General features: G+C 39.7%; 1 protein-coding gene across 2 annotated transcripts in view; it reads left to right on the top strand.

The window, feature by feature from the left end:
• Positions 1 to 260: 260 nt before the first annotated feature.
• The window catches only part of nt5c2b (5'-nucleotidase, cytosolic IIb), a 21,198-nt gene continuing 8,703 nt past the window's right edge, over positions 261 to 12,755 (top strand). Inside the window, exons 1-3 of one of the 2 annotated variants that reach the window (XM_008409621.2) lie at positions 261 to 527; positions 2,501 to 2,620; positions 8,199 to 8,272. In XM_008409621.2, coding sequence (XP_008407843.1) covers positions 2,520 to 2,620; positions 8,199 to 8,272 — 175 coding nt within the window. In that variant the 5' untranslated portion in view covers positions 261 to 527; positions 2,501 to 2,519. Of the gene's footprint in view, positions 528 to 2,500; positions 2,621 to 7,116; positions 7,200 to 8,198; positions 8,273 to 12,755 lie in introns of those variants that run through there. The other variant, XM_008409630.2, reaches the window with a different exon arrangement.

Below are 12,755 nucleotides of genomic sequence, written 5' to 3'. Positions count from 1 at the left end.
CAATTTTACACAATATTTTTTASATGTACTAGTAAACAATGGTGGTTTACTACCTTACATGACTATTTTTCTGACTTCTACAATTTAGCATAAACTATAACCCAGAATGAAATGCGTTCCATACTTTTATTTATTTATTTATTTATTTATTTATTTATTTATTTTTAATAAAGAAAACGTTTGTGAACTATACCCTCCTTGCTGAAAGCCTCTTGTGACGCAGTCACGTGTCTCCGCCACGACGGCAGATGGGTCCGCCTCTTTGTGACACGCAGGAACAAGCGCCTCCCTCTGACCGTCTCATAACAACAGCTGGCATCTCCCAGAGACTGCTGAGAGCTAGCCGAGCTCGGATACTCATCTGCCTGGCTTTCTGCTGAGTTTTCGCCGCCGCTGCGCCTCCAGCTTCCCACTGTCAGAGTCTAGCAGCACCGTAGGAAAACACCTCATTCTCCTACTTGGACACAGCTCACAGCGCATGCTCAGACTAACGGACGGCCCCATTGATTTTATTCAGGAACTCGGAGGTGAGTGCTGAAACACGTCAGTTGTAGGAGAAATCTGCTTAGACTGTCTTCACTGTCTTCTTTGTGTTTCACCAAGGTGGAGATAGTGCGGTGTAGTTATTTGAACTCCTGCTTCCTGTTGCCCTTTCAGTCTTTGTCAACCAAAAGAAGAACAGCCGACGGTTGTTAGCCAATGTAATTAGATGTTTGGAAGCGCTGCGAACAAGGTGTTCTTTGAGGCTGTAGTTTTGAGCAGATAGTTTTTGACTGAAGTGCATCTAAGCCACGGAGACGACGAAACAACTCGACCAGAGAGGGGAAAAATCACCGAGAAGAGCTGACTTATCTGTCAAAGTCAATCAAATCAAGCTGTCACATAGACATTAGCTAAACAACACGAGCATAAAAAGTAACCGAGTGAGGTCTCGGTCTGTTCTCTCGACCTCATATAGGAATAGGTGCAGAAATTGGACTATGGTGCAAGCTTTGCAGTGAGAGTTTTAATCAACAGGGGTCGTTGGCAGGTCTTAAAACTCGCTTCTGTTCTTGCTTCCATTTAAAGTAAAAAAAAAAAAAAAAGAAAAAAAAAGAAGCTACCTCTGCTCCTCCTTTCCTGCAGTATTTAGCTGAGGGAGAAACGGTGTCAGCAAGGGAAGCACAAACACAGCACTGGTAATTACAGCTAACAAAGTCAGCAAAGTCACCAGACTGTTGTTGTTTTTTTGTTTTAAATCTTTTCAGCCTGAACAGTTYTTCTACAATCAGTATTTAGTTTGACATGTAATGACGAAGGATGTTTGAGATAAATAGGTTTGTCTCCCATCTCCTGCCTTTTTCCTCATTCTCCACTCTTCACTCATGCAGTCAGACAAAGTGCTGGAGTTTTCATTGGTGGAGGGAAGCAGCTTGTATCTGCACACTGCTAATCAGCTGGCCACAAGAAGCCTGCTAGAGTTTTCCCTTTCTTACATGAAAGACAAATTTGGCTGTTCAGAATATTTTTTTTCCCTGTTTCTGAGAGATATAAGACACTTGCTGGTCTGTTTCTCTGCCATTACATTTAGCAGCGTGTTCACGAGTTTGATTGACAGCACTAAGACGCTCCTTGTTTTTGACCGGGAGCAGTGCATGTCTTCAGACGGCAATAGGAGCTCAATATTTTCACAGATTATCCATCTCATGTTATACTGTCACTACATGGCAATAGTTTTAACTAATATGTAAAAAACACTTCTTAAAAAATTAAAAGTTACATACTACAGCTTTGATATGACCAAATTTATTATTATTTTTTACTTGTTTATTACCAAAGGTTAGCATTGGCTAGTTTTCTGTCGACTGTCTCCGATCTGCAGGTCACTTAGTGATCACCTAGTTGGAGAGATATGCTTTGATGCATAAATATGGATAATCTTGAAATCATATTAGTTTTGTTAGATTCAAAACTAAAATCTTTAATAAACAAAACAATTTTTTGTGCAATTTTTTAGGTGTTCTAACAGTCCTTCAAATAATAAATTAGATTTAGCAGATTGAACTTAAAAAACCCATCAGTATTTGTTAGGAAAACCATAATCAGTGCATTACAGTTATTTCATCCAATATTTTTGTTTGTGTCTAAATAATAATAAATAAATTTCATTGATTTCCTCAGAAGTAAGAAGCAGCATGTTATACTGTTCTGGATGTGGTAGCAGTACTTATATTCCTGGAGCGCTTTTCATTTAGTTAGACGTAMTACAGAATGTTTCACAGAGAAAATATGGACAGGACAATTGCGCCAGAAAATGCTAAATGACGTAAATAAAGTCTTTATCAGACAGAGCAAAATGTAGGTGGACCACAATCACAAGTGTGCATGTAGAGACGGATGCAAGCAGTTTGAAAACATTCAATTAATACTTTACTTCGGTTATARAACAGTGATTATGACTCGGACTTAAATTCGGTTCTTTCAGAACTTTTCCCCACCTACTTTTTTTTTTTTYCCCCAGACTCTGACACATTTAAAAGATGATGACTTCATGGAGTGACAGATTGCAAAACTATGCAGACCTGCCAGCCAATATGGACGGCGTAGCCATGAAGAAGTACAGGAGGGAGCCCTACCACAGGTAAGGAGCTCATCTTAGAATGACCTGGAGAACGTCCAGGTGGAACGACGAGCACGATAAGAACTCTGGCGCTGTCAGCTTGTGATGGATAAGGCTGACTTTGCACATTTATATTATGTAATCCTGAGCTTTAGATTCCTCTGTATCTCTTATCATGTTTCACAAAACTGTTGGAAAAGCCTATTTTTGGGCTACAGGAAACTATTTTATTGTGTTGTCTCATTAATCAAACTAACCAGTCTTAGTATATGTGCAATAAATATCTTGAAGATTGAATCCCTCTTTACTGAGCGGCTGTGTTGACGCACAAAWCTTRGAGGAAAAAACACTTTAATAAATAGGTTAAAGACCGAACCTTTTTAGGTTTTTGGTGTCTGATGTTTAAAGAAAGAACTGGTGGCCTAATTCTGAGTAAGTAACCATCCAACAGTGGTTTTGAATAAAAAAAAATAAAAAAAAACACATGGGAGAAGAAAAGAACTGGAAGTGAATCAGAGAAGGTAAATCTGAGTCCTTTTCAGACCAGAATCTGAACCACAGCAGGTTTTCTTCTTCTGGTTGAAATGGTTTACTCTCAGAACCTCGTTTGGATCACGGCCCAGCCGGTTTCTCAGTTCAGAAACGGGGAATCTCACACAACCTCCTGTTTACTCTGGGAAAGGCTCCCCAGATTGGTGGGGCTGACGGGGTGTTTGGACRTCTTTGTGGTTCCTCTCTCTGGATCACACTCGCCTAAGATAGATACAATAAAAAACGGTGAAAGTGAAAAGTCTCCCCTGCATATTTGTGCAGGAAACGATACATTTTATTATTTTTTTTACCGGCGTTCACATGAAAACACTGGACCAAAAAAATACAATGCTGATGGTGCACAGGAACTGTTAGGCAACCTAATCGGATCGGGTCGGTAAAGCCTGGTTCCGATTGGTTGACCGCAACGTCTTAATGGATTCTTTTTTTGTGCCCTTTTCTTCCTGTCCGTCTGAGCCAGAGCTGCGTTCAGAGTTGGCAGAAGACATCACCAGGCCGTGGTGCGTTCGCTGACCACCAGAAAAGTACAATTCTGCTACTTATTCCTCACCACCTTGTTTAGACTTCAGAGAGAATTTAAATACMTTTCTGCTGTAGATTAGATCTTCCTGTTGCTGGAGGGAGACGCACACCATCAATGTAACCATTTAAGGAATAAAATAAACAATCTGTAAAGTGATGTGGTTATTTAAGGATTATTTTATACTTCTTTATGTAGGAAATACTTTGACCTGGATGGCAGATTTTGATCAGAACAGCTTCAGTTTCATAGAAACTCATCTTTGGCGATTTAATTTGACCAGAACTGATGTTGTGGTGAATATAGGGGTGCGSCGATTAATCTGCCGCAATTTCCTTAATTTCTCATGTAAGTACCAGCCAGCGATCGGCTGGTACTTACATGAGAAATTGATTTTGTCTACCGACGCAAACGTCTGAAAATCAGCCAGAGTCCTCTTTTGCTTTGCCRTGAGAGTAGACTGGCTTACAGAACCGCTCACCGGATCCGCATGTGCGGAGTTAGCAGTAGTCACTCCACCAATGTAGCAACTTTCCGAAGAAAAAAAGTTGGTGTCATCCAAAATTGTTATCGCCACGTCAGGCTTTTTAAAGATCGGTGATAAGCCAGAAAGCTCCAATCGGCGCACCTCTAAAGGTGAAGGCATTTTAAAGTAGTAGAAGTAACTAACTGTGTGTAAAAGGTCAGAGATGAGAAGTTTGTATTTGYATTTTGCAATTTGACTCTGGATGGCTAAAAAATGAATTTCTGAATGGTTTTTCATTTTTAGAAGCCAACCTTCACAACGTTTGCTCATCCATTGCCCATTTTAAAATGGCACCATGGTTTTTTTTTTTGTTGTTTCTAGCGCATTCATTAGCATGTAGAAAACCACTGCTTCCGTCATGTGGTTGAGGCAGCAAAACTAGAAGTTTGACTTAAAAGGCTGGTGGAGGATTGTTGGCTCGATATAATTCCTGACATGGAGAGGTAGSAAGTCTGTGCTGCTCACTGGATGAAGTGGTTTWAAACGCAACGAGCCCAAACCATAGTGTGCCGTCAGAGTTTTTAAGTTGGTTCTGACTCAAGACACTCAAATACATGCTCTCAAGCTAAAAAAAAAAAAAAAAGGTTATATAGAAACAAGCTCTTGTGGTCTGAGAACTCAGCCACTGTGTTGAGTTTCTGTCAGACAAACTGGGTTATTGCCAGCTTTGATTGCATATTCAGTCACGCATTTCTTAAGGGYGGTTGTTTGGCTCTGTGCAGCTTTTCTTGCTGCCTGGTGGCAAATGTCATCAGGCTCTTGGGCTCCAGGAAATGAATGCATGAATCAGAACTTTGCTGTCGGTCAGCAAATATGTCTCGTTGCGACTGGCAGTGAATTCAAATGCATCGTTGTGTCCTTTATTTCGTCCAATCGCTGTTGCCTCTGATAGTCTTCGCTCTGTGTGATGATGGGTGGAGGGGGGGCTGGGGGGAACTCGGCCTGTTGTGAGGAAACATCCATTCATGWTTAGTATTTTACTGTGAGTGGCTGTTCAATGTTTAACTCGGAGGGTTGGGGGACAACGGGCGCCATTGTTCCTCCCTGCCATCATATCACATCCCGTGCTCAGAGGGTTTATAAAACTGTCACTAATCTGTTGGGTCTGTGTGTCCTGCCGGGGCAAAGGTCGCTCAGTCCACAACCCCGCCCCTCCCATCAGACGCACGCGCATGCAAAGCAGCCACATGTGCCGTGCCGGACAACAATTACCCGCTGATTAATACGATGCTTTTGCGTAAGAAGTTCTTGATCGGTTCAAGCGTTTATGTAAATGGGACTGTTTGTCACACAGAGCGGCCCCCGGGGATCACATCACGACGGACGGATGACTTTGAYCAGCATAGATAAAACTCCCAGAGTCCAATCGCCGCCTRCGTGAGATTAGACAGGAGTGGAAACAATCTGGCAGGGCGTCCCGCAGCTGCTTCCATCTACAGCTAAAGTAATTAAGGGCTTCTCTTGTACTCACGGCCCGTCGGAAATGTTTGTACCTCKTTGTCAGCAAGACCAAAGTCGAGGCTGACTATAGTAATCAAGTCGCCCACACCCACTTTCAATATAGACGAGCTCAGGAGGACCACGGATTATCCTTTATGGCCGTTCATTGCCTCCCACCGCCCTCCGGCTAAAGGTTGCATATTRGATGTCATCCGCATAAAAATAGGAACGATTTAGATTGAAATGCTCGGCTCAAAGTGACTTATAACCCCCGCAGCGCTCAGAAATGTTAAAAATAAAGTAGCATGCTGCTCTCTGATTGTTGAGCAGTAAATACTAAAGTGGTGAAGCAAATACTAACAATTTTACCTCGTAATAATCAGGTGATAACATTTGTATACGTTATTACTTAAATGGAGGGTGAAATCCATTGTTAAATGTATCAGGTTTCAACTTTTTATCTTAAACTTTAAATCTAAGCAAACATCTTTTTCAATTGGTTTTTTTCCCCCTCTTATGTTTTGACTAGAAGTTTTAAGCAGCGTTAAACAGTCTTTGGCAAAATTCTTTGTTATGAAAAAATGTTTTTATTCCATTCAGCGTGATAAACAAGTCGAACGCTGGTTCAGCTCTTTCCCGATCTAAAAAATGGGGACAATCTTAAAATCCCTTTATCTTCTGCTAGATTCAAAACTAATACACTAATACATCTGCCAAAGAGCATGTGGCACTTTGTTTTTTTATGTTTTATGTTTGTAGCCTTTCGTAAAGAGAACAAAAAATAGGATCAATCAGAAATGGAAGGACAGGTCAGAAGTACAAAAATAAAAGCCAGAAATTGRTATCGGGCAGAAAAGGCCTGATTGGTTTGTCTCTATGTAATGGCTACAAGTTAACCTTGTGACAGGGTTCTTTATTATTAATACTTTAAAATCCAAAATCAAAATCTTCAAAAAGCAGAAATTTCAGAGAATAACCAAATAGTAGACGCTGCGTTAACTAGAGTACATCTGTTTGAGCTACAGGTGACGTAATCGCCTGGGAAACATTTCGCTGGATAATTGTCAAAGTCTTCCGACAGCTTGGAGTGTGAATAATAAATGAGTCCAGAAGATGACTGACCTGAAGCTCACCTGTGTGTGTTCTGATCCTCACCTGAGGAAAGCGAGCCGCTGTCACTCGAGGCGCCGGCTCTCATGATCCTCCCTGACTTGGGATTATTCTAGATGTCTTTGAGGGGGCAAACAAACATCATCGCACTGCTCAACAACAACCCCCCCCCCACYCCGACGACTGACAACAACAGAGAATGACGCGGAAGGGCCACAATCAGTTTTGCAACAAGTCAGAAAATTTCTGAATGACAAGAAAGCAAAGAGTGAGGGAGGGGACCTGGGGGTTGGGGGGTTTATTGTTCAGGGTGCCAGAGCTTCACCGTGCAGCTGGAGCAGATCAGACCAACGCAGAGGCAAACTAATGTTTATTTCACTCAGAATGCACTGCCAGTCGTGTCTTGGACTAAACTCTAAATGGGAGCTTGTTCACTACGGATCTGCTGCCAGGTATTTCACAACGGATTCTTGGATTTTTCAACAGGATTATGTGATTCTGACTGGGAATCGCATAAGCACCGGTTATAAAAAAAAAAGAAATCTTTCTAACAGCGGCTGATTTCTGTTTGTCTCTGTAACTGGATTAAGTCTMATTTCTGACAGATTGAACTTTTGATTTGTTTGGTTTTCTGTAGTGGAGCTCTGTTGTATATTCAGCTAAATCAGRGCTGTTGAAAAGAGACGGGGTCTGTTGCTAGCGGTGCGGTTCCTCTGTGTCGGCATGGTTACGTAAACATGGCTACGTAAACATTGTGTTTCCACATTTGAAAGACAATTTCAGCAGTATTTTTCATTTACTCTTTATTATTTACATTTATAAGGAAATACAGTTGAAGCTGTCGTCCATTTTTCCTGGATTTCACATGATTAATGATCTTCTTCAGCTTCTGTAGTATAAAAGTTGATGATGTTAAATTTTTAGACCAAGTGTTGCCAAGATGCTCTCTGCTCCATGTGCWAGAGAGCATTACAGCGTTCCAAGAACAGATGCCTTTTTCGTACTTYTGCAGTATTAGTCACTTTTTATTCTCAGGAGCAAAATCCTTTTTGACTTTTAATGATTTATAGTAGAGTTTCCATAAAGTACACCTACATTACAGTGAAATGCCAATAAATAACTGTGCAGTCTAACATTAGGTCTGTTATCTAATATAAGCAATCAATGGAAATAGAATTTAATTTTAAATTGGTAGCAGAAGAAGCAGATAAAATAAATAATATAACAGATGTGATTATTTATCCATCATTTATTAAAATATGCAGACACAAGGTAAATATTTTAGTTGCTCAGATTTTGTTTGACTGCTTCCTTCATGCTTGTGACGTTGGAAAATCGATGTAAGAAAATGCAGCTTTCTTGTAGAGTTTTTATATTTTCTAACGGTCCGCTTGTTAATCATAACAATGTAACTTACATGTTTCCGCCGTTTTGTTTATTTATTTCCTCAGAATCTTCGTCAATAGAAGCTTGGCAATGGAGAAAATCAAGTGCTTTGGTTTCGATATGGATTACACTTTAGCGGGTAAGTTAAATATTYATTGACGCACATCATTTGCTTTTGCAAAAGCAGAGATAAAAGCAAATATATCTGATCAACTATGAAGAAATTGCACTTAATATTTGGAAGTAAAAACCTCCTATGTACCAAGTTTTATTTTTAGTATTGTTTAACTTTATATGTTTGGACTTATTTTTAAAACTTGTCCTTTGAAAATAAATACAAAGATAAGATAGACTCTAGACAGTTTCATTATAAATAATGGATGAATTAATGAAGGTCCCTTCAGCTCCAGATCCTGGTGATGTATTAACTTTCCAATATGCCGAGGATCAGAAAAGGTTAGTTAAAGCGAGTTGTGTGAATATTTTGTGGGCCAAGCGTTTCGCTGTGTGCCCTACCTTGTCGTTCTCTGACTTCGCTCCAGTTTTTTTGGACTCCACACGTCTAAAAATAAACCCTCACCGCCTTTGAAAAGCGGGTCACATTTGTTTGTGGGGCTCAGCAGCGGTGGCTCCCCTGAGGTAGGGATTCACTCGCGGATCCTGTGAGGCTCTGGAGGCCCTCGCCGCGTTTGGATAGCAGGAGATTTTCCAGATGCTCAGCTGTTGATGTGACTCAGTTTATGGGAGCTTGTTACCAAGTGTTAATGTTTGCTAGAAGTGTGGCTATCGTGTATTTTTGGGCAGTTTTCATCACTGAAGTGCCTCATCAGTTTCACTGAATAGCTGCTGCCTAACATCCCACTGGATGACGGCAACAGGCTTTTTTTTTTTTTTTTTTTAGGAGCTGTTCACATTTGTAACGCGCATTAACAATGTTGTTTAAAGAGACAGAAAGGTGGATGCGATTTGCACTCCAAACAGATCTTTTTTTTTTTTGCCGTTTACTGAGTGCAGTGCTGTAAAAAGTATTTGCCCCCTTCCAGATTTATTCCATCTTTTATTTTCTATCATGTTTGAATGTTTCAGATCTTCAATCAAATTTTTATTTAAAAATAACCTTCAAAAACAGAGCAGTTTTCAAATTGTTTAATTTATTACAGGTTGTCCACATCTTTAAAAAGTCTAGAATACATTGATCACAAGTCTTAAATTTTGTCTGGACTGGACTATTTAATTGCATATTCCATTTTWAAAAAAATTCTTTTTAGACATTTTGAGACAATGAGACATCCTCATTGCATGTGACWCTGGTTGAGGCTACCAGTAACTCACTGCTAGCATATCTTTGCTAGCTAGATGTAAACCTACACCTACCTAATTGCTAGCTAGGTAGGTGTGAATACCTAGCTACCTGCTAGCTAGGTATTCACACCTACCTGCCAGTAGTAGTAGCTAGTAGGTATTTAGCTACGTAAATACCTACTAGCTAGGAATTCACACCTACCTGCTAGTAGTAGTAGCTAGTAGGTATTTAGCTAGGTATTTAAACTTACCTAGTAGTAGTAGCTAGTAGGTATTTRGCTAGGTAWWTAMMYWYWMSTMRKRTATTTACACCTACCTGCTAGCTAGGTGTAAATACCTACTAGCTGGGTAAATACCTAGCTTGCAGGTATGTACGTAACATACATAAGGTATGTTATTTATTCAATGTTATTGATTGGCAGTTGGCTGAACAAAGTTCATACATTTCTGTGGAGATAAAGGTCTTCATTACAGTCTTAAAAAGTCTCACATTTGAGTTGGTTAAACTTGCAAAAATCCTGTAATAGAGAGGAAAAGCCATAAAAACCATTGTTCTGGATTCCCAGGGCCACACACAGATTTGAAGCAGCTAAAAGTGTTTTTAGTTTTAGTTTTACAAGCAGAACAATGTTGTGATCTAAGTCCTAACTACCAGCTTATAAAGTGAAAACTCATTAAAGTTGGATCAGCTGCATAAGGACCAGTGAGACTATCCTTTACCAAACCGCCCAATCAGAAGCCAAATTCAGTATTATTTAAAGATCTGTGGAACATGGAGATCACACATTGTTACTGCGTAAAGATTCCCAAATGTTTTTAGTCAAATATGGAAAATTACATTAAAATAGAAATCCAGTCTGTATTGTAGAAGAACAAGGTCCTCATCATCAGATATAAACTGTTGAATTGGGTTAGGATCCTCCGAATTGTCGTTTATCTTATATATAAACTAAGAAATCTAACTTCTTGGTGGGATTTTCTTAATTTACCATTTAAAGATAAATGTCCCAAAYATTCAATTTGTCACTGGGTTTAGTGACCAGTGTGAATGTGGATATTTGACCTCATTACGTAAAAGATTRAACTACCGTAATTAGATTTTTGGGCTTTTTAAAGTGTGCTTGTCTATCATTAAGATCACTTTGATTATTTCCTGCATAGATTTTTATGCAAATGTTTCATTTTTAAATTAACCAAAGCTAAACATCCCAGCCAGCTAACTATTGAAACCTGTATTTTTTTATTATTTATGTATTTATTTACTAATTATTTAAAAGAAATGCATTTCTTTCTAACATCCTATATGTTTTATATAAACATTATCAGAGCATTTTTTTTGTATACCTTACAAGAAAGCTCTTTTATTCTGACAAATTTGTTTAACCTTATGAAAAATTCRAACCTCAGCGAACTCTGAAGGGAACACCCCTCAAACATCACGTATTTGGTAACATTTTCTAAGCTAAATCAATATTAGATAGGTCAACCTCGCTTTATCTGTGCTGCTGCTACTAACGGGAGCACGACACTGCAACAGTTGCACCAGCCTGTTTAGACCCAGATTGCATTGAGATGCTATCAGTTTTGTCCTAGTTTTCCAGCAGACTTTGGGCTTAATGTCGGCCCCCGAGGCGGTGCCGGAGTCTTCGTATTTTTCCACAGTGGGCCTCACCGTGTCCTGATTCTAAAACCAAGGCCTTCATTTGCACACTGATGGAAACAGATAAATTAAGACGCATATTGTTAGCTCCTTAATATAGACGGTTATGTGACATGGTTCAGTCACTGTGTCCCCGTTTGGGAGCCTTGGATTAGGTGGTGTGTTTGGAGAGCAGTGCGGGTTGTTTACCTTCTGGGTGAAGGGTGTGCGTTACATTCGGGCCTGAGCTGACCTGGCCTACAAAACCCCGGGGAGACGACACAGCGCTCAGCAGTGGGAGCGGTGGGACTGTAATTATCTGGCAATAATCTAATCAAGGATGTGATCGGATGTATTTGTGAAGATGAAGTCATGTCTCTCCGTGACTCTAAGCAGGTTCTGTTTGTGTGTATCTAATGACAGCAGAAGAAATGTGAGCTACAAGGACCTCWGGAGAGCAGAAATGCTACACCGTCAAGCATGCAACAAGAAACAGTAATATAATAACGGGCGGCACCCAAATTATGCAACCATGAACTTCCAATCTGATTATGTTGCTGTTTTTTGGTGGACCCTTCGTTGAAGAAAAATCAGAAACTTTTTGTCAACATGGATTTGAATGAGGATGTAAGCAAAGCGGCTCAATAACTCTCTCCCATCACGCTAACCGCTAAATGTCTGAAATGGCATCAAGTGACTTTAGTTACTTGTGAAAAGATGCTCTGTTGCTGTGTGAAGTTTTAAAGAAAGGCATTTTTTTTATTACTAAGAAAAAAAGTTATTTGCACTACTCATTGCCATGTTTTATAAAATAAAAAAAAATAATTCAATAAAATTTTTTTTGCCCTGACAGTTTTATTTATTAAAGGGGAAAGCAATCCAAAACAACCMGTCTCATTGTAAGAAAAGTAGTTTTCTCCTCCTGATCCTAGTAAACGGATTGTGATTAATGCCAACAAGTCTTTTTACGTCACCATTGAGGAATTTTGGTCCTACTTTTCTTTGGAGAATCACTTAACCAGGAMCTTTCTGACAAACAACTTCGTATTTCTTCAAAGCATTGCAGAAAACATGCAGTCAATAGTCTGCATTGAYTGCATTGCATTGATTATAAGGATTTAAAAGCCTTTTGAAGTAATTTGAGTTTGAACTTAGCCTGCTTGTGGAATGCAAACCTTGTTAAAATGGGAGTATGCGTTTCATTTGACTTGTGGAGGTGTGTAATTATGTTTCAAGTTTACAATAAAAAAATAAACATGGTTATGATGAATGGCCAGCCTGATTGGCCTTTCATTCAGCCAGTACMGATTGTACTTGTGTGAGGGAACGAGCACACTCAGTGAAACCACTGAACTACATACAGAGAGTGATGATGGCAAAGGTGATCGAGGGGAAACGACTCTCAAAATAGATGGTTTTTTGTTTTCTTTTTAGTTTTTTTTTTTTCCCCCAGTTGTTTCGTGTTTTGCTTTGTACCTCAGACTTTCAAGAGGATTATGACAAGTGAGCCAGGAGGAGTGGATTGGGATGTTAGCAGCAGCTCTGGGCAGTGAGCCCAAACCCCCAGTTTACTGTGAGAAAAACAGAGGAGAGGAGGGGGCAGCCGAGCTGCAACACACTGCATGATTATAATGCGGGAACAGGGTTGTTCTTACGGAGAGTTTTACTTGATCCAAAAAAT

This window comes from Poecilia reticulata, linkage group LG1, assembly GCF_000633615.1.
Source record: "Poecilia reticulata strain Guanapo linkage group LG1, Guppy_female_1.0+MT, whole genome shotgun sequence".
In the NCBI taxonomy this organism is placed as follows: Eukaryota; Metazoa; Chordata; class Actinopteri; order Cyprinodontiformes; family Poeciliidae; genus Poecilia; species Poecilia reticulata.
Note: the sequence above shows the minus strand (reverse complement) of the source record. Positions and strands in the feature narration are given on the sequence as shown.